Source organism: Trichomycterus rosablanca, chromosome 13 (genome assembly GCF_030014385.1).
Source record: "Trichomycterus rosablanca isolate fTriRos1 chromosome 13, fTriRos1.hap1, whole genome shotgun sequence".
In the NCBI taxonomy this organism is placed as follows: Eukaryota; Metazoa; Chordata; class Actinopteri; order Siluriformes; family Trichomycteridae; genus Trichomycterus; species Trichomycterus rosablanca.
Window position 1 is genome coordinate 4,134,110 of NC_086000.1, and position 20,944 is coordinate 4,155,053.

At 47.4% G+C, this 20,944-nt stretch overlaps 1 protein-coding gene across 2 annotated transcripts; it reads right to left on the minus strand.

Annotated features, from left to right (window-relative positions):
• Positions 1-895: 895 nt before the first annotated feature.
• LOC134325191 (TOG array regulator of axonemal microtubules protein 1) lies at positions 896-20,943 on the minus strand. Of its 2 annotated transcripts, none has more exons than XM_063007281.1 (22): positions 18,950-20,943; positions 15,553-15,616; positions 15,243-15,374; positions 14,230-14,487; positions 13,664-13,878; positions 12,898-13,118; positions 11,769-11,857; positions 11,496-11,654; positions 11,293-11,358; positions 11,029-11,195; positions 10,253-10,400; positions 9,969-10,169; positions 8,850-8,967; positions 8,651-8,756; positions 8,125-8,360; positions 7,703-7,861; positions 5,872-5,998; positions 5,661-5,773; positions 4,718-4,880; positions 4,216-4,435; positions 3,788-3,874; positions 896-3,195 (listed from the first exon to the last, which is right to left on the minus strand). In XM_063007281.1, exons 1-22 carry the CDS (start codon positions 19,982-19,984, stop codon positions 2,936-2,938), a joined length of 4,344 nt encoding a protein of 1,447 aa, XP_062863351.1. In that variant the 5' UTR covers positions 19,985-20,943; the 3' UTR covers positions 896-2,935. The 2 variants fall into 2 exon arrangements, with proteins under 2 accessions (XP_062863351.1, XP_062863350.1); XM_063007280.1 differs by having other exon boundaries at positions 4,718-4,883.
• Between the last annotated feature and the right edge of the window lies 1 nt (position 20,944).

The window sequence follows — 20,944 nt, forward strand, 5'->3', positions numbered from 1 at the left end:
AAGTTTAAGTTTAAGTGGTTCTATTAACTACAATAAATATTAAACAGCCAGAATTACTGCTTATAAAAAGACACCATCAGGTTCTTATGATGTATCTAATGACATACTTCTGCTGGTCTTTGAGCAGGTTTTGGTGTTATGAACATACACTAATCAGCCACAACATTAAAACCACCTCCTTATTTCCATTTGATCAGCTCCACTTACCATATAGAAGCACTTTGTAGTTCTACAATTACTGACTGTAGTCCATCTGTTTCTCTGCATGCTTTGTTAGCCCCCTTTCATGCTGTTCTTTAATGGTCAGGACCCCCACAGAGTAGGTATTATTTAGGTGGTGGGATGATTCTCAGAACTGCAGTGACACTGACATGGTGGTGGTGTGTTAGTGTGTGTTGTGCTGGTATGAGTGAATCAGACACAGCAGCGCTGTTGGAGGTTTTTAAATACCGTGTCCACTCACTGTCCACTCTATTAGACACTCCTACCTAGTTGGTCCTGACCATTGAGGAACAGCATGAAAGGGGGCTAAAAAGCATGCAGATAAACAGATGGACTACAGTCAGTAATTGTAGAACTACAAAGTGCTTTTATATGGTAAGTGGAGCTGATAATATGTACAGTGAGTGTAGAAACAAGGAGGTAGTTTTAGTGTTATGGCTGATCGGTGTGTATGCTTCATACCACAACCACTGCTGTGTCTTTTACATTTGGGTGGATTATCTTACTCTTACTGACAGGAGTGTTAAGCATTAAAATAACTAGAAGAAAACCTTACCTGGGACCTCATCACACCAGTCAAGTCTGAAAAAACATGCAAAAGACTTCTCCCACTTACAGGATTCCCCTTCTTCTATGCACAATATAGTAAAAAGATTCATCATCTTGATCATGCTTACTGAAATAAAACATTTTATTATATAGATTAATCTCTTACACCTCCATATAAATAAACATTACATCTCTGAAAAGCCTATTCAAGACTGGCACTATACTGAATTACACGTCTGGGCACGGATTCCTGCGTAGATACAAGTACATACCTGTTCATCCAAAGCTAACTTTTCTTAAACGTTTCACCAAAAATAGAGCTGTTTTACATCCAGAGTTTACTTAGGCATCTGCGTACGTGAAAATATATCGACTTTGTACTACAAAAAAACCCCCACCCCCACTTTACCGTTAGATCTGTTCATGCAAATGACAAGTCCCACTTATAACAAAGTCCATAATCAATCAGGAATTGAACAATGCACGGACAGAACATTGCACGCATGCACCATTATATACAGTTGATCCCAAAAGTATGTGGACACCTGATCATGAGTCTTGAGTTTGCTGGACGTTTCCTCTGCTCTTTGCAGCTGTGATGGCTTCCACTCTTCCAGGAAGGCTTTTCACAACATTTTAGACTGTATCTGTGGGAATTCAGATATAATTCAAAACAGCCTTTGTGGTCTCAGTGGTGTAGGACTGGTTGGGTTCCCAAGAGTCACAATAGGCTTTGTCTGAAGGAAAGATGGTCTGATAGGGGTTCTACTCATTGCCACCTCAACAGCAACTTCTGCTGTCTAGTTGAGGGAGCAATACCAATGACTACACAAGCGTCAAAGGGAGCTGGTGCTAGTCTATGACCCTTCTTGACCAGCGGGGGTGGCGCGAGTGGCAGAGAAATTGTAGTAGGGAATTGGCAGGAAGAAAACGCAAAGAAAGGCACTGATGTTGAGTGAGAGTGGCTAGCAATCAACATGCAAATTCATCTTGACTGTGTTTAATATAGGTTTTTTTTCCTCCAATCGAGTCATATCCAATTACCTGGTTGTATCTTATTCACCAAAGGAAAGAGCTGTAACACATACAAACAATCAGGCACTGCTCTCCGTTATTTACCATCTATTTGCAGATGTCTTTAACTAACCAGCAGAGGCCGCAATTGCAGCAGCATTAAATAATCAAAACATGTCTGTGTAAGCGCCTGGCTGGTTGATAACACAGTTGAGAGCACACTGAGATTTGAACACTGATCTTAGACATTTGAGCCAGCAAGCATGAGGCGTTGAATATAGTTGAGGTAAAGGCTCTGTGCAGGCCATTGGATGTCCTCCAGACAAACCTTCATGAACCTGTAAGTGATTGTATACTTACAATGTGGCTAAAACGCCTGAACTCAACAATCAGGAGGGGTGTCCACAGATTTTTGTACACTGCAACTGTATACATGAAGCTAACACTGTACCATCACACGTCATAGCTGTACAGTACAAAAGTAGTCGTGTACGTCATGTTATGGGTACCAAACGACGAAAAGTGGGTCGTACACGCTGTTCCTTATGCGTTTAAATATTTCATTCCTTACTGTTACATCAAAATACATTCTGTGGCCTTAAGTATGTGGACATCCCGATCCAAAACCATGAGCATTAATGTGGAGTCTGAGCTGTTGTTTCTATGGGAATTTGGTCTGTCAAAAGTGCATTTGTGAGGTCAGCAACTCATGCCGGCTTGCAATCAACATTCTAATTCATCCCAAATCTGTTAAGTTAGATTGAGGTCAGGAGTTTGTCCAGGCCTCCACACCAAACCAGATATGACTAGTTTATTAGGGGGTGTCCACATACTTTTGGCTGTGTATGTTAAAATAAACACAGAAAAAAAAGTAACAGCAACAATCCGAACAACACAGATCTAAAATCAAAATGACAAAACTCATCATGATAGAGTTACTACTACTACAAAGTGCCAAAGTCTTTAACCTGATGTATAATATGCTGTGCTTTTTCAGTTTAAAAGTTCCAGATTAAGGATTTGTAGCGGTGTAAAGTGTAACAAGTGTGATTCTGTTGTTCTAAAGTGCAGGCACTGAGAGACATCTCCAAAAACGTCTTCAAGTACGATCCGAGTGCCGGTTCGACGGGTAACGTATTGGTTTGGGGTCTCAGAGGGTCGGAAGGTGCTGCAGGAACTCGTTCAGGCTCTTATGAACATTGGTAGATTGCGAGGTGGCATGATCCAGCAGCGTTGGGCCCATGTGGAAGTGCAGCGCTTGGCACAGGTCGGAGGTGGCTCCTCTCATGCTGCCGCCCCTGCCGTGCGCCGTGCCGCTGTTGCCGGAGGTGCCCAGCAGGTGCCAGAGCAGAGGAAGGACTTTCTGCTCCACTAGCTGCGGCTTACGCGGGTACAGCTCCCTGACCAGCTCTAGAGGATGAAGAATCAGTATGAGTTTGAGGTATGCAATTTTCGGTGGCATTTAAAATTATTAAAAATTGAATGGTGGGGGGGTATTGTTGGACTGTGGGGGGGGGGGGGGGGGGGGCATATAAAAAAAAAGGGTGGGTTGGGGGGGGCATATCAAAAAAAGGGTGGGTTGGGGGGGCATATCGTCGGAAGGCTGGGGGTTGGAGACGTATCTTTGGAAGGGGGGTGGGGGCATATCGTTAACAGGGAGGGTTCCGGGGGTGTATCGTTGTTAACAGGGGGTTGGGGGGTGTATCGTTAACGAAGGGATGGGGGGAGTGATGCTGGAAGGTGGGGGGGGGGGGTTTGTATAGGTTGGGTTCATAGGGTTGGGGAGGTGTATCATCGTTAACAGGGGGTTGGGGAGAGTATCGTTGGAAGGTGGGGGGGTTGGGGGAGAGTATCGTTGGAAGGTGGGGGGGTTGGGGGGGCGTATCGTTGGAAGGTGGGGGGGTTGGGGGGGCGTATCGTTGGAAGGTGGGGGGTTGGGGGGGCGTATCGTTGGAACCTGGTCTCAGATCTTTGACCCCCCAGTGTAGGTGACTGACCATACCTGCGACCTTCTCAACCAGGTCCACCTTCGCTTTCCCGCTGAGAAACTGCGCCTTTGTGCAAAATGGCTGAAGGAGAAGAGTGTTGTCTGAAAAACAATCACCAAACACAACATAAGTAAATAGTAGTGGTGTACATACACCGTCTAAAAGTTTGTGGACACCATTACTAATGACCGAGTTCTGGGGGTTTAACACTACCCATCACTACAGGTGTTCAAATCAAGGAGGGTGTATATTCACCTGACACACACTTCGCCTGATGTGTGCGCACATACAGTACTTCAGTGGATTTGCACGTACGGAGAGCCACGCCCCGATCTCTGCGCTCCTCCACAGTGTGTGTTAGTCTGGTCTTTCCCCACCCAGCAGACTGGAGGCCAATTTTGCGGAAGTAATGATTCAGACTGCCAAAAAAACCAATACTCACCGAGGTGTTTGACCAGGGCGTGGATGGCGGCTGTCGCGGCAGTGTAGACGGCGTTATTTTTAGAGTTGAGGTGATTGTCCACTACAGCGGGGATCAGAATATTGACCATCTGGGCCAGGTTGTCTCTGAGTAACGGGATGATCTTCTGTAAGGCCTCCAAGGCGTAAAGGTTCACTTTACTGTTCGACTCCTGCAGTCGTTCTTTAAAAGCGTCGAACACCTGCGGGAGAGTCGGAGACAGAGCGTGAGCGTGAGTGTGTGCTAACATTTAGATCAGAACACCATGTGACCAAAAGTATGTGGACGCCTGCCTTGAGCTTGGTGAATGTCATATTCAAAAAACTATGAGCAATGTTAGAGTTGTGGCTGTGTCAGCCTTTAATATGCAAAAAAAGAGATGTTCTGAAGACTGTGTATGTGGGAATTTGTGCTACTCAGCAAACCATGTCATGCTGGAACAAGAAATGACACCTAACCGTGGTGTATGTTGTGTATGTTGTACCGGGAACATGTTGCCCACGACCATATATGGGTTTTCCTGGCAGTCGGCCACCAGCTGATCGATGCCTTTGATGCGCTCCCTGAAGTCTTTTGAACCCAGCAAGGCTTTGATCTGCTTGACGTACTCGGTCTTGTCTGCAATGCTGTGGACTTTACATCCCTCTCTGCTGAAAAACATAAGGAACGTTATGCAAACGCTTATATGAAGTAGTTTTAGCACCCCTGGCTAGCTTTATCACATTTTGTTGATTTTGTTTAATTAAATATAATAGTAATAATAATAGTCCGGGCGGCACGGTGGCTAAGTGGGTAGCACTGTCGCCTCACAGCAAGAAGGTCCTGGGTTCGATCCCCAGGTGGGGCGGTCCGGGTCCTTTCTGTGCGGCGTTTGCATGTTCTCCCCTGCGTCTGTGTGGGTTTCCTCCGGGTGGGTTTCCTCTGCATGCAGCCAGGCTAATTGGAGACACTGAATCGTCCTATAGGTATCGAGCCGCTAGGATGCATAAACCAGTGCATTGTAGTGCCGGTCCCGAGCCCGGATAAAATAGGGAGGGTCGTATCAGGAAGGGCATCCGGCGTATAAACTGTGCCAAATCAATGATGCGGACCACGATCCGCCGACGACTCCTAACGGGAAGACGCCGAGGAAATTGATTGAGTAATAATAATAGTCCCACTGTGGTTTACAAGGTGTAATGTAAAGCCTCCACAAGGGGGTGTTCACGTACAAGTTAATCTCTTTTTAATGTGCCTGGTAAAATTTGTTTATTTAATTATTATTATTTTTGTCTGCAACTCTTCGCTGTCCTCTGATTGCCATTTCCTGTGATCACTAACCTGCTCACTAAGAGCTTGAAAGGTGTCCAAACATTTGCACGTGCCAAGTCAAAGAAAAAAAAAATCCCACAATGCTTTTGTGGTTAAATTATTATTTTGTAACGTACCTGCTGGCGAACTGAGGTTCACGCGTGAGAGAGGAGGCACGAACTACCCCACCCCCCGACATAGAGCGCCGACCTCGTGCTGACGGAGTGTCCTGGGGCATCTCACCAAGTCCCTAAAAAACCACGATTAATATCAGTCAGTACAGTAGAATATACTGTAGTAAAGCATCTTAAAAGTTCTAAATTTAAACAACACACGCTGTAATGCCACCTTGGTTTTAAAAGTGAAGACCGTTTCCTTGATGGTTGGCAGGTCTTTGGCAGGGATGAACCTTTCCAACATTTTATCAAAGTCACGGTGAGATGACAGGAACAGCAACATCTGCCGGCCAAAATATCTACAAGAGATAATAATAAATTTGTGGGTCGATGTTGGGCATTGTGCATTTTATCCACATAATAAAGCAAGAGTAAATGTAGCTGAAAAGTATGTAGTCGCTGCTTGTAATTATTGAGTCTAAGTGTTTGTGCCACACTGACTATACTACAGATAGACAGACATACATACTACAGATAGACAGACAGATTACAAATAGACAGATAGATAGACAGACAGATAGACGGGCAGATTATAAATAGATGGATAAACAGACAGATATCAGATAGATTATAAACAGTTAGGTTGACAGACAGATTATAGATAAATAGACATATTATAGATAGACAGGCAGATTATAGATCGATACAGACAGACAGATAGACAGACAGAGATTATAGATAGACAGATTTTAAATAGATAAATAGACAGACTGGCAGATTCTAAATAGATAGATAGATAGATGACCAACCATCACATCACCATTCATCAACAATCGTACAGAAACCATCGTGAAAGCTCTTACGATGTAATTTTGCTGATTGTAATATTTACTTTAAAAAGATAATTCAACCCGGTCACATCTGAGTCGATTCTATCAGCACGTTATATAAACTCCTGGTTCACTTTGGTAAATCGTAAGCGGTTCTTACTTGTGATGTAGATGAGAACAGAAAACGTTACAGAGCCAATCAGAGGCAAAAGTTTATTCATTACCAAATTCGTTAGTTCAGGATCATCTGCTGAACTTTTAGAAAACTTTTAGCTCCTTAGACGGAACGAGTCTGACTCGGTTACAGATCTGTGGTAATAGCAGTTTAATGAAGCTTTTTAATGTAAGAGAGTCACAAAATGTTCTGTAGTAGCTGGTGTTTATTTAAAACCACGACATTTAATTAATAACAGTAAACACGGAGAGATAACTGAGAAGAGAAACTTACACTTCACATAAAAACGAATCAACTCATGAATCAATGAATCACTTATAGCGATACTGTGAACAAAGCGTCTCTTCTAAAGGCACACACACACACACACACACACACACACACACACACACACACACACACACACACACACACACACACACACACACACACACACACACACGCGCTGCTCCGGTTTATCTTTACTGTGAGGCTCTTTTAAAGTTTATGTACTGCTAATACCCCCCCCCCCCCCCCTTCCCCGATCGGAATCGGCCGATGTCCCTGAAAGGAGATCGAAGATCGGAATCGGTGCCAAAAACCCTGATCGGTCCATCTCTAATAGATAGATAGATAGATAGATAGATAGAGAGGCAGGCATATTATAGATGGACAGACAGATTATAGATAGAAAGACTATATATGGATAGATTAGATTATAGATAGAGATTATAGATAGACAGATTCTAAATAGATAAATAGACAGATAAACAGACAGACAGATTCTAAATAGATAGATAGATAGATAGATAGATAGATAGATAGATAGATAGATAGATAGATAGATAGATAGATATAGATAGATTCTAAATAGATAGACAGACAGACAGACAGACAGACAGACGGGTAGATAGTTTGAATACATGCTTTTAACTGTAAACACAGGGGTATAATCATGCTGGTACTGGAAAGAGACTTCCCTAAACTGTTCCCACAAAGCAAAGCCGCCTATAAGAACATGGTTACACGAGTTTGGTGCGGTGTAATATCAGTGACCTGTAGTGACCTCTCCCTCTAACCTGGTTTCTTGTGAGGAGTCCCGGGCCAGCTTGCAGACAGCAGGCAGGATACGATCGGTCAGATCTTTAGCTCCGGACAGAACACGTCCAGCTCCGATCTTCTCCACCAGAGCGGCCAGGTGCTGAGAGGTGCACTTTCTCACTACTGCATTCAAGTGACTGTTGGAAGAAAGATAAAACAGACGAGAGTGAACCCAGCCTTCACGTCAGTACCTACCATACACTGGCACTGCCGTCCTGGGTATTTATATATCAAGTACATATTCAGTACATGACAAATGAGACTAATACACCTGCCATCAGGACAAATTAATTCTCATCACGTGGGGTAAACCACTGAATTAATAACCTAGTTTGCTACATGTATACACCATAGTATGACAGTATGACGATAATTGATGAATTGACGTTTCGGATCTTACCCCAGTCCTCCCGTGAGGAGGGCGTTCATGCTGCGAATGGGGTTACAGTTCTGCACCATGCTGGCCAGCGCGGCATCCACGTCCTGCCTGATGAAAGCATTGGTGTCGCCCGCTTTATGCAGCAGGACCTTGGCTGTGGCCTCCAGCTCCTGGTCCATTCCCTTCTGTACGGCGGCGTACAGCTCTCCTAACGTCCCTACTGCCATCCGCGACACTCCCGAGCGCAGGTTCCGAACCTGCGGCACAGAAACCCGGGACTGAAAGTTAGCTGTAGTGGGTTTTCAAGCAACCCACATTTTGGGTACGATTGGGCACAGGGGGTCTCGAAGAGTTGGTTGAAGAATACGAAGAGCACAGTGTGATCCTCTACACGTCTATGGGATTTTTATAAGCGTCCGCGCCTCATGATTCACATGATTTAGAAGGTGCATGTGCTTCACAGCCAGCACGTATGTTCTTGGGGTATTACATTGGTGAACTGGATATGACTAAATTTAGAAAAAAAAGAAGTGCAAAAGTGGTTTACCTCTTGGACGAGAGCCAGACAGACATCATGAAGGCGGCTGGCGAGGACGTCGGAGTGATACCTGGCCAGACTGCGCATGAACCCCAGACCCTCGATTTTCTTCTCCCTGTAGACACAGTGGACAGAGGAAGGTCAACAGGAGGTCATTCAACGGGTGATTCGAGAGGTTGAGAAACCCTGTTGTAGCTGAAAGACCCACCAGTCGTCCGAGCTGAGCAGACCGAAGCTCTGCGTGAGGGCGAGTTCAGGTTTGGAGAACGGCCTCGGTTCTTGCTGTTCCTGAGGATCCTTCTTAGGGGTAGCTGGGGTCAATTCATCTAAGGAGAAATCATGGAGAACATGCTAAAAAGTCAGATAAATACAAACTGGTATTTCTGTATTTTGTCTTTTTCTGCTAATTTAATCATATCCAATTCCAGATTGTTCTGCAAGATTAAACATGATGGAGGATCACTCTATGCTTTATTTAATCCTCCACCCATAGGGCAACTCTGTTGCCGGGGATCTGGCGGTAGTGGGCTGGCAAACCCAACTGTACTTTAATTAGTTCAGCCAGTCTTTCCAGAGCAATTTGAGTCCAATCATCATCACAGATCCTTTGCAGCAGATTTGGGGTGTTTTTGGGGACCCTGACCACCCAATCGTCACTTAGTGGTGATGCCTGGGCAGTATGCTTGTGTTTGTAGCCTTGCTATAAGATAAACACTGTTTATTTTCTCATATTTCCTGGCCAGACTGCTGGTCCCTGCTGCTGAAAGGCATTTATACAGTATGCTACCATCACCACATTTCACAGTTGGAATAGTACTATCTAGCTGGCCTTTTTGTGCAACACCTTGGATGTCCTAAACCTGGTCTAGGAAGTGTGGCTGTAGTTTCACACCATATTTCCAGCTCTTGGTGGATGGCATACCGTTTTTTTTAGTCTATTTTCCCATTTCTTGGTCCAATTTAGACGTATCCGGTTCGACATCGGACACGTAACCCCCGACACGAGGGTGGCTGCATTCTAGCAAATGTGTTTGATGTTGGAAACTTGGATTTCTCCACTCATGTGTTTCTCATCCTAGTGTCTGGGCCAGACAGTTGGCGTCGCTGCTGCCGTGGCACAAAGTGCCACTTTAATACACAAAATGACATTTAAAAATGTACATTTTCTCTCAGTCTGAGACATACGCAAACATGAAAGAAATTAGGGAAGGGGGCAAATACTTTTGCACACAGCTGTGAACTTAAAAATCTGATTTGTTTGGCAATTTGACCTTAATTTCATGGAACAGGCAACCCGTACCAGAGCCGTCACAAATGGACGACTGACCTCGATTCAAACTGGGGGCTCTCCTCCGTCTGGGCAGCGTGTGTCTGCTCGGGGGTCCTGCAGGGGGGCTGGGCTGGTGATGTGGACTGCCGCATTTCTGAGGACTCTGGGGTGGACGGGAACTCCTAGGGCTCGACGGCGGTTCATATGCCAGAGTCTCAGCTTTGGTTGAGGACAGAACGCTACCGTTCAGCTGCAGATCTGGAAAGAACGAAGCGCCGAAAATGGTCATTGAAAGAAGCATTAAGAGAAGCATGAAGGGGGGCGGCGGGTCATACGGCTACCTTTCAGCAACGGTGCTTCATCTGAGGCCAGCTCAGCTGTCACGTGTCTGAAGCTCTGCCGTAATCGAGGCGTAGGCTGGGGGTCGCGATCCTCTGAACGGCGTCGGCGCATCTTATCCCTCGCAAATCTGGAGAGCTTTACCCTCTCCTGTGGCAGGAGAGAAACAGGGTGTCAACAGGGTGATCGTCTATGCAGTATACAGTCTATACTACAGTATACAGTGGCAACCTGGCAGTGGTGGGGCTTGAACCAGCAATCTTTTGATTACAAGTCCACCTTAACCGCTAGACTACAACTGCCCAGTGAGTCCCACAAATTCTCCGCTTCACTTGCGACCAAGTGACCAAGAAAGGCCACAGAACTATAACTGAGAGTTTTAAGACGTACGGCAAAACCTGGTGTACCGTTTGTATTCCTCTACCAGACCATCTGGCCTTCGCTCCCTAAGACAAGGTCGCCACTGGGCGTCATTCTATACTCTTAGACTCCTTATACTGCTGTGCCGCCTTAAAATCACTGTGGTACGGGTACAACTGGTGGGAATCGAAGCTCCTCTAGGTGGCGCTTAAAATAAACGCATCCAAATAAAAAAGTAATTAATTAAAAATGTGTTTATATGGGCACAGAGAGGTCAGCAGCTATATTAGGAGGTTATGAAACAGTGCCAAAGTAGCAATTTACGACTCTGTATGTATATTTTTGACCCAGCAGAGGGAAGTTTTCATTCCCCGAAAAAAGAAGAGACCTGCGTCTATGGAGTTGTTCTCTCTCTCACCGTTCTCTCTTCCTCTGGCTCAGGACTGTCCGAATCGTGATGGTTGCCAGACACAGCGTGGCCGTATATCCCAGCTGGAAGCTCTGATGATTTGTTCAGGGACGACTCCTGCTCCGGAGACGCTGCTACTCCGCGGCGACCGGGAGGAACCGTAGAGCCGAAAACCCCTGGCAGAGGAAAATGGAAGGTTGAACCGTAGAGTAATGGAGGTTCATCATTTATACAGTACGTGCATTTGTAGAAGACGCTGTAGGCGACACTGACCTCGGCCAACTACTCCCTCGGACATGTCGGCGGCCGTGGACGACCTGGTGCTCTGTATCTGAGATCCTGAAGGAGACGACAGTGTACGTTAATACTACTGATACCATGTTTACAGAGATTTCTAGCTTTTGATTGGCTGGCAGATGTGTGTTCATTCCTGATTGATGGTAAGTATGTGGGAGGGTGTTTATTACAATAAGCACCTTTTGTAGGCCGTACAGCTCGTAGAGGTTCTCGACCAGGTCTGACACCACGAGGTGACGCTCCGTCCCTCTGCTTCTCTTCCGCTGCTCCGTTAGAGTAGGAAACCCGCAGTCCGACCACGCTCACGTCCGACACGTGGTTCTCCTGCTGCTGGACGCCTGCAGGACAATTCACACCAAAAAAAGTGACGTGATTTTATACTACTCAAGCAGTCCATATAAAGGGGATCTGGATTGTTGTGGTAGGTACCATCTCAGAGAACGTAAAAGTACCTTGAGGGCTCGTCTCCGCAGAACAAGGGCTTTTCTTTTTCTCCGATGGAACTCGAGCGATATGGGTTTTGTCTGCTGCATTTCCAGGGCTGAAATAAAGAAGTTCCAGTGCAACAGTGACTGGTGGTTCATCAGCGGTTCAATACACCAATATTGTGGATTTTTATCAAGCTTGGTGCTCAGTGGCACAGCCAGCAAAAAGTGGTTTTGCCGTTTATCATGTAAAAGGCATAAATGCTGAAGGTAGGGGGCAAGATGCGCCTAGCTATGCTGTCGACAAAGCGCAAATGCTTGTCATGTAAGAGGACATTAGACTAATGATAAATAAATTTAAACAGAAGTTGCAGGGTGGCTTGAAAACAGCAGGAATAGCAGTTACATAGAGTGCAATGGGCAATAAACTGAAGCACAATTGTCTCATATTACGAACATATGATGTCAGTGAAGTATGGTGGTGGGAGCATCATGATATTATGCTGCTTTTCTGCAAACGGTACCGGGGCATGACATATCATTAAAGAAAACATCAACAGTGCAAAGTACAGGGACATAACCAAATATTATTTTACAAAAGAACAACCCAAATATTACAGCTGGTTTCCAGTAACTTTAGGTAATTGGGGTCGCCCTGCGGATATGAAGATGATTTGCTAACACGAATGGATCACAATTGAACCACAGGCCTGCAAAAAGGAATCTATACATTTCTGTTTGATTTATAAGTGTGTATGATTGTGTATGATTGTAACTTTGGAGCAACCTTTATATGGAAGGCCTTTTCCTGTCCTGAAATGACCCCCCTGTGCACAACATGAGCTCCGTGAAGACATGGGGTCTGTCCGAAAACCTAGTGAGCCTCCTTGATGCCTACTGCCTACCTAGTGAGCTTCCTCAGTAAAGAGGATTCTCATAGGACATCGAACTCATGAGGCAGATTATTTAGACGCACTACTGATCCAGGCTTTCTTAAGTAACACGAGTGCCTGACCTCACAAATGCTCGACTGACCATATGGGCGTTAATTGAACCTTGAACAAGGCAACTCAACATTAATGACCACGATTTTGGAACTGAACGTCCTCATACCAAAACTAGACGGAAGGTTAAACGTCTGAGAAAGTTCTGTTACCTGTTCTTGGTGCCGCTGATGGTAGGAGAATACAGGCTGGACAGGCTGCTCTCGCTCAGAGGGCTCGTCACAGAGGGAGACGTGTGAGTAGAGGAGTCTAAGTTGGGCTCAAACTTGACCGCCGAGTCCGGGCTGTCGGGGTCCGGCTCCGAGCCGCTCATGCTCACCATGGCTCGCTTCTTAGCCGCGCTGTTACGCAACGAGCGCAACGAGTTCATCATCTGAAAAACACCCAAAATGAAAAACCTGGCAACCCAAGTACATGCAACTGTAAATATGAACAGTTTACATACATTTGACCTGAACATTTGGGGGTCCCCACAGCTGACCATCCTAAATTGGCACAGTTTTGACGCCGGATGCCCTTCCTGAGCAACCCTTCTACTTCTACTATCCGGGCTTGGGACCAGCACTGAGAGCGCACTGACAAATGTGCCTCCCCTTCGCTAGACTGTTTCTATCACCCCCTCAGAAAGATGCCCGACCGGCTGATAGCATTGCTGATATTCGAACCCTGGATTCCCAAATCTCAGCTGTCGTGGGCTAGCGTATTTGACCGCTGCACCAACTGAGCCCCGCCCCTGGCTTAAAAATCGTGTAGCTGAGTCTTAGTCATACACTGATGAGCCAAAACATTACGACCACCCCATAATATGCTGCCAAAACAACCGGTCAGTAGTAGGTACAGTGTTGTTAGGTTTGAATGCCCCAAACTTTACTACAACACCAGAAAAATCAGAACGCCCATGTGCATTTCTCCACCCACCTCCTCCTTGTCCACTGGCTCCTCTTCAGGATCCTGCATGCTCATCAGTGCCAGGTCCAGGTGGAGATTCCTGCCAGGCTGGTCCCTCTGATCCTGAGTGATGGGGGAGATGGGAGGAGAAGACCTGACCGCGTTCAGAGTCTGAGTGAAAGAGGAGGGCGGGCCGAGGCTCGTCCGAGAGGTGTGCAGTAGAGACCTGCTGGAGACGATCTCACCTGCAGCCAGAGTTGAAGGTTCGATTAGTTCATACCAGCAAACACACACACACTATGCACATTATTAGGAACACCTGTCTCCTATGTACGTTTGCTGACCTTTGTATGAGCTAAACCTACTCTATAGGTGCACTGTGTGGGTATACAAGTACTAACTGGAGTCCTCGCCATCCATCAGTGCAAAGGGAACCCAGTACAACCCCCAGTGGTATGTGGGTGCCGGCGCTGTCTCAGTACTACAATGAGACTAACATGTCAATGACATGAATGTGTGTGTTGTCTGACATGAGTGTAGCAAAAAAAAAAAAAGGGGGGGGGGCATATACTTTTTCACAGCACTGCATGTCTTACCGTTCTTGTCCCTGGACGGGCTGGACTCTCTGCGTCTGGGGCTGATCTCTCGTTTGTTGGGCCACGTGTTAGACATAGAGAGCGTGGAGTCGGCGTGGCGTCTGCGAGACAGCGTGGGAGTCAGCTGCACCCCTGGCAGGGTGGCGAGTGGGTACGAGGGGAGGAGGAAGGATCCCGGAGTGGGGTTGGAGGGGAGAGAAAAAGTGCGCTCCACGGTGGAGTTGCCCGACCTCGGCAGACGGCCCGGTTTGGACGAACCTACGACGCAGAGTGTTTATGGTTTTAGAAAAAGTTTTCAATGACACCACGTGAGCAAAAGTATGTGGATGCCACACCTGTCCCACTACTAACAGAGTTCCACCAGGGCACACATTCCCACAGACACACTCCAAAATTCACTCACCTGTCCCAAAAATTAGAGGCTGTTTTGGATGCAAAGGGAGGAGCCAGCGTTTGTCTAACAAGCTCATTCCTTGGTGTCTACGTACTTTTGGTCACACGAAATAGTCGATGCATTTGGCGCTATGGTAATTCATTACTCTAAGAAAAGAGTTCCAATTGCTTCGGAGTCCCATGGCAGTGGGCTTTACACCACTCCAACCACCATCCCATCCAACATCAGGGCACACATTCCCACAGACTACTCCGAATCTTTTGGAAAGCCTTTACAGGGCTGTTTTGGCGGCAAAGGAAGGAGCCAGCTTCAAATATTTAGTCCAACAAGCTCATTCCCGGGTGTCTACATACTTTTGGTCACATGAAATAGTTGATGCATTTTTCGCTACGGTAATTCAATACTCTAAGGAAAGAGTTCCAACTGCTCTGGAGTCCCATGGCAGTGGGCTTTACACCACTCCAACATCGGTGCACATTTTCCCACAGGCACACTCCAAAATCTTTTGAAAGGGACAAGACGTCCACATACTTTCCGACATGTTAACGACAGGTATTATCTTACTGTCTGCTTATTTTAACCCGTCTTTATAATCTGGGCTTTGATATTTTCATTTCACCTCTGTCACTGTCGCCGGCGCAGGCCGCTTTGAAGACGCCGGGGTCCGAGTCGAGGCTGCCGCTCCGGCGCAGTCTGACCGCCGCCTCTCTCCTCCGGCCGGGGGAACACGAGTGAAGAGGTTCTGCCAACCCTGAAGATGGAATTGGAAAAAAATCTGGCTAATGAGCTGCAAATGTTTGTGAACAAGTGTGTGTGTGTGTGTGTGTGTGTGTGTGTGTGTCAGCAGCAGCAGCGGACACACTCGGAGCCAAAAAATGGAAGCAATGTGTCAAAAGGAGGAGTGTTTAAACATAGAGACGTGGACTTACCGGACTTGGTGATACGAGTTTCCTGATTGAGCCTCGTGGAGGTAGGGTGGTCATCAATGCTTGACTGAAACAACAACAACAACGTTAGTTAAGTTAACTTTAATGCACTAGCCCACCGCCGCAATATACAGTATATATTGGCTGTGTCTGAGGGAGAGCAGGCTGAAAGGATTCCTTATCGCTGGTGAAACTGTGGCCTCTGCTGGCCGGTTGATGCACCTGCAGAGTGCACAGTGAGACTGTGAATAACGGAGAGCAGTGCGTGACTCTCCGTACACCATACTGATCCCTGTGCCAATTGAAGCGGTTGGCTACTACACACGTCGATTTTGTTCGAACTGTCGTCAGGGCTGACGAAGAATCTGGCGGGGTTAATGAAGCTACGAAATCCATTCCAGTTCTGCACATGTAGGACTGCAGGTCGCGAGCAAATCCGAAGCTGTCGCGTCTGTATTAGAACGATTTGTACAGATTGTTTTCATGTTCGCAGAGTCTCTGAGTTCCGAGGAAAATACACAGGAGGGTTTACAGCGGAAAGCTAGCAACACCTCCCGGAGGATTTCACAGCTTCATTAAGCCCAAGTGAAGCTGCCGGGAGAAGCCAGATTCTGCATTAACCCTGACAAGAGGACCAACAAAATAAATGATCAATGTCATTCTTTGCTAAAGCAATTACATCAATTTAAGCTAATAATTGGTATAAAATACACTTCTGGGTTTTTAACACCCCTTGTAACTGGCTTGCTGCATGCACCACCCCCATACTAGCCAAGACGAGTCGCAGACTAAGCATGCACCCCTTTTTGAGGTGGGCTTCTTTTCACCTGCCGGCAGCGGATTCTCACAGAGCAATTAAGGGTTGCCCAAGGGCCCAACATTGACAACCTGGCAGTGGTGGGGCTTGAACCAGCAACCTTTTGCTTACTAGTCTTGTACCTTAACCTATGGATAAGTGGATACAGATAAGCAGCAGAGGTAACACAGCCAACCACCATCTGTCCCTCCCACAGGGACGTGCTTGTTGGACGCCTGGCCAGGTTGGTAACACAGCACGGCAGAGGTCTAGGGCTCGAGCTCCCACGATGGTGTGCCAGCGCACCCCTTCTGGTAGGTGAGGTTAAATGCTTCGGCCACACCCAACGCCAACAGGTGTACATAAAATAAACTGTATGTTTATTTAAAGACCCCGTCCTGGACAAAGCAAAGTCTATGAGGACGAGGTTTGATACGGTGAGTGTGACCTGACTTCTACCTCTACTACACTGATTATGAGCCAGGGCTGACCTGAATAGGCAGAGTTTTATTGGAAAGGCTTATCCAGATACGTTAGAGGAAGGCAACACCATATTAATGCCCACGGTTTTGGAATGGGATGCCCAACAAGCTCAAGGATAAGGTGTCCACTGTCCACATATTTTTGGCCATATAGTGTCCCTGTTCACTATAAAACGATCGAATGACAAAACAGTTCTTAAAAGCCTTTGCTTACTATGAGCACGGAACATTCCAGAGGTGTCGCCATGACACAGATCTTTGTAACTGGCAGTAGATTTGGCTTTTAAACAGCTGGCACGGCCACATCTGTCTGGGTGACGCCAGCTCCTGTCATCTAAAGGTGTTTGATTCCCCTCCAATCAAGCAATCAGTGCCCGAACGATCCGTGTGTCATGGGTCGTGTGTCATGAACTACAGCGGCGTGGAGCAAACATGTCAGAGCGGGTTTGCCCGCGGCATTGTGGGAGTCGTAACCGGATCGGATCGGCGCCTCTTCTGTTTCTGACACATGACCCCCTCTGAGGAATCTGTTCTGGTTCCTAGCGGCCGTTCACAACCCAGCTGACATGGTAACGAGACTCGGCGAGACGAGGAGAAACGCACGATTGGTGGAACGGTTGGTGGCTGAAAATATGTGGACGCCTGACCAAGAGCTTCTTGGAGATCCCATTCCAACACCGACCCCTTACTGCGGCAAATGACTCCGTAGAATAACAGAGGGCGTAACGTGGCACAGGGCGGTACGGGTGGCAAAGTGGGTAGCACTGTCGCCTCACAGCAAGAAGGACCCGAGTTCGATCCCCAGGCGGGGCGGTGCGAGTCCTTTCTGTGCGGAGTGGGTTTCCTCCGGTAGCTCCGGTTTCCTCCCACAGTCCAAAAACATGCAGTCAGGTTAATTGGAGACACTGAATTGCCCTATAGAATGGGTGTGTATATGTGTGTGTATGTGGGATGGACTGGCGCCCCGTCCAGGGTGCCTTGCGCCCATTGAAAAGCTGGGATAGGCTTCAGCACACCCCCCCCCTCGACCCTGATTGGATAAGCGGATAAGTGAGTGAGTGAGTAACCTGGCACTCCATGCATAGACGGTCCATACTGAGATAATCCATACGGTATACATGTGTGTGGCAGTCTGCGTCCCTTCTTGGCATCAAAATTGGGTGAACTGGCCAAAAAAAACCTCGATTTCTGCATCCTTTAAGGCATTTTCAAAGAAAGACTAATTAAAACTTAGTCTGAATTAAAGGACATGAGCGAGCAGGTGAAAATAAAAGGTCAGCCGTGATTTGAAGCCGCCCACGATCAGACCTTTAATGGCGGGACGTGATTGGTGAAGCGGGAGGCGATTTTCAACCGCAATCAGAGACAATCAGAGCGGAGAAGCTCCTCATGTCCATGAATAGCGGTGCACGAGCGGAGACGTCATTCTGCATGCTGACGTACAACCTTCGTACCAAAAGTATGCGGACACTAAGTATGTGGGTGTACTTGTGGATGTAGTTGCTCTTCTTCTACGCAGCTACACCTACATCAACCTCCACTCTTTAGGGAAGTCTTGCCACTGGAGAAACCTCCCTAAATATTTAAATGTATCCACACCATAACAGTACTACAAATGACATCTAGCTATTTAATGGGATTTCTGTGTGTGGACTTAAAGTTGTTAATGAACCGGTTGGCTGGGCACCCTCTATCAGGCACAAATAGCCTCCAGTCTGCTGGGTGAGAAGGACCGGACTAAGGGGTGGGGTTATCAACACTGTACAAGGTTGCCCAGGGTGCCTGTACAGAAAATAAAGGAGTGCAGAAATCAGGGCGTGGCTCTTGAAATGGGAGAATGAGAAGGGATCGGTGGACTGCGCATACATCGGATGGAGTGTGTCAGGCGAATATACACCCTCTTTGGACGCAGTATGTCCAGCAGCGGATGGGCTATGACCAACTGTTTTCAAATAAAAAGGTTACAAAGGTATTTCTGGGGTCAGGCAAGGACCTTTTTTTAAACCTGATCAATGTCAGGCCCTACATACACCAAGAGGACGGTCAATGTTCTACGTTGGCTCTTAATTAAATTATTTAACAGTATTTGGTTTGTCTTCTAACACTATGACCTAATTCTTACCTTATCAGATAACTTTCCATTCGATGCGCTGCAGGGTTCCTGACGTCCTGCACACGGGAGACTCGACCTCTCCCAGGGCAGCTTGTTTTTGCCCTTTCCGGCACTCACTATCCTCCTCTGCGCCGGCATCTCGTCGGTCAGGGATCCCACGCTGCCGTAGGTGCTCAGTCCGTCCGAGTCCGTCTCCGCCCTCTGACTCTTGGCGCTGTTCGCCCTCCCTCCGTTGAGGACCCAGTCCAGGTCGGCCCCGGAGCCGAACTGAGGCGTCCGTCGCTGTCCGGGCTTGGGGATAACCAGGGCGTACTCGACAGTCCCGTCTGCAGAGAGTCGAGGCAGGATGTGCCTGGCCCTTCGCGCCTGCACGGCCGCCATGAGGCCCTCGGCGTCCCCGGTGAGCTCCACCCTGTCCACGGCCTTCACGATGGGCTGCTTTTTGCCTGTATCCAGGCAGTAATCGAAGACGGCGAAGAGCTCCAGGGCCGCGTGTCGGACCCTCTTCTTGCCGTCGGCGAGATACGGAGCGACCAGGAAACACAGATGAGGGACGTTGAAGTCCTTCCTGGGGTGCGCGAGCATGGCGGCCGTGACGATGTTCAGGACGTCCTCTCGCACCCGGGAGTTCTTGTGCTTCAGGTGGGCCGTCACGAGTTCCAGGACTTTCTGCGGCCCGACCGTCCTCATGAGCTGCCGGAAGACGCTCATGTATTCGATCCGTGGGACGGTGCGCGTATCCCCCAGGGTTTTGAGAGCCAGCTGGACGATGTGCTTGTAAAATCGGTCCGCGCTGCGGTCCAGTTTCTGGACCAGCAGATTGAGGACCTGTAAAGTGCCGTACAAGACTTTGAAGTTGGTGTCGTCCAGGAGTCGGTGTAAAAAGTGGATGAAGTCGAGAATACTGTCTGCGGAAAGCGTTCGGAAGTCCAGGTCGGGCAGGATGCTCTTCAGCTCCTCTACCCCATTGGTTCGGTTCTGGTAGTTCTCCTGGTCGATGAGTTGCTTGTGTAACTCCGGCGGTATTAATCCATAAATCATCATGGATGGTGATCTTCAGAGTCTGGCCAAGGCCAAGCTTAATGAAAAGACATGGGTTGTCTGTGAGAACCTATAACAATAGGTCATCTTGCCGACCTCTGATTGTTAATCTGCCGGAAAGGCCAAATATAACACCCTGACCAAAATGCGCCGCACGAAAGAGGACACGAATACACTACGGCCTGGCATTCTGAATGTCGACAGGTGGGCGTCTCTAGCTATGCCAGCTTTACTGTAGTTATGGTTAAAGCTCAGCACCGTGTGTATGAGCTATATGGCCATCCATAACATACCTGTCTAAGTCATGACAGACAACCGAACCCCTTCACTCTGGTTCTCTGTGGCAACTTTGGCTTTCCATATCATGTAAAACAAACTACATTGACCACAGTGATTCCAGCTCGACCACCCACTCACCACAACGTGTCTATTTAAAAACCGCTATCCACACAACCCGTGTCCAGTCTCCGGTCACAACCAGCCCATAAAGCGCGGTCAGATTAAAACCGAAGACTCGTCTAAATGCTTCCACGGACAGGTGGGCGTCTCTTGGACAAATGACCTGTAGCTATGCCAGCTTTACTGTAGTTATGGTTGCAGCTCAGCACCGTGTGTATGAGCTATATGGCCATCCATAACATACCTGTCTAAGTCATGACACACATGAACCTCTTCACTCTGGTTCTCTGTGGCAACTTTGGCTTTCCATATCATGTAAACCAAACTCTACATTCAGTCCAGAGAGCTAAATGACCACAGTGATTCCAGCTCGACCACCCACTCACCACAACGTGTCTATTTAAAACCGCTATCCACACAACCCAGCGTCGCTCTCCGTGTCCAGTCTCCGGGTCACAACCAGCCCACAAAGCGCGGTCGGATTAAAACCGAAGCTCCAAACGCTCCTGAAATAAACCGGGGACTCGTCTGAATGCTTCCCCGGACCCCGAGTTGCTTTTTTCT

Coding starts and splice junctions, on each gene's coding strand:
- LOC134325191 (XM_063007280.1), bottom strand. CDS start 19,984: ATGATGATTTATGGATTAATACCGCCGGAGTTACACAAGCAACTCATC. Junction 13,119..13,663: donor AGCCAGTGGACAAGGAGGAG/GTGGGTGGAGAA, acceptor GGTGTTTTTCAG/ATGATGAACTCGTTGCGCTC. Junction 11,858..12,897: donor ATCAGCGGCACCAAGAACAG/GTAACAGAACTT, acceptor TCTTTATTTCAG/CCCTGGAAATGCAGCAGACA.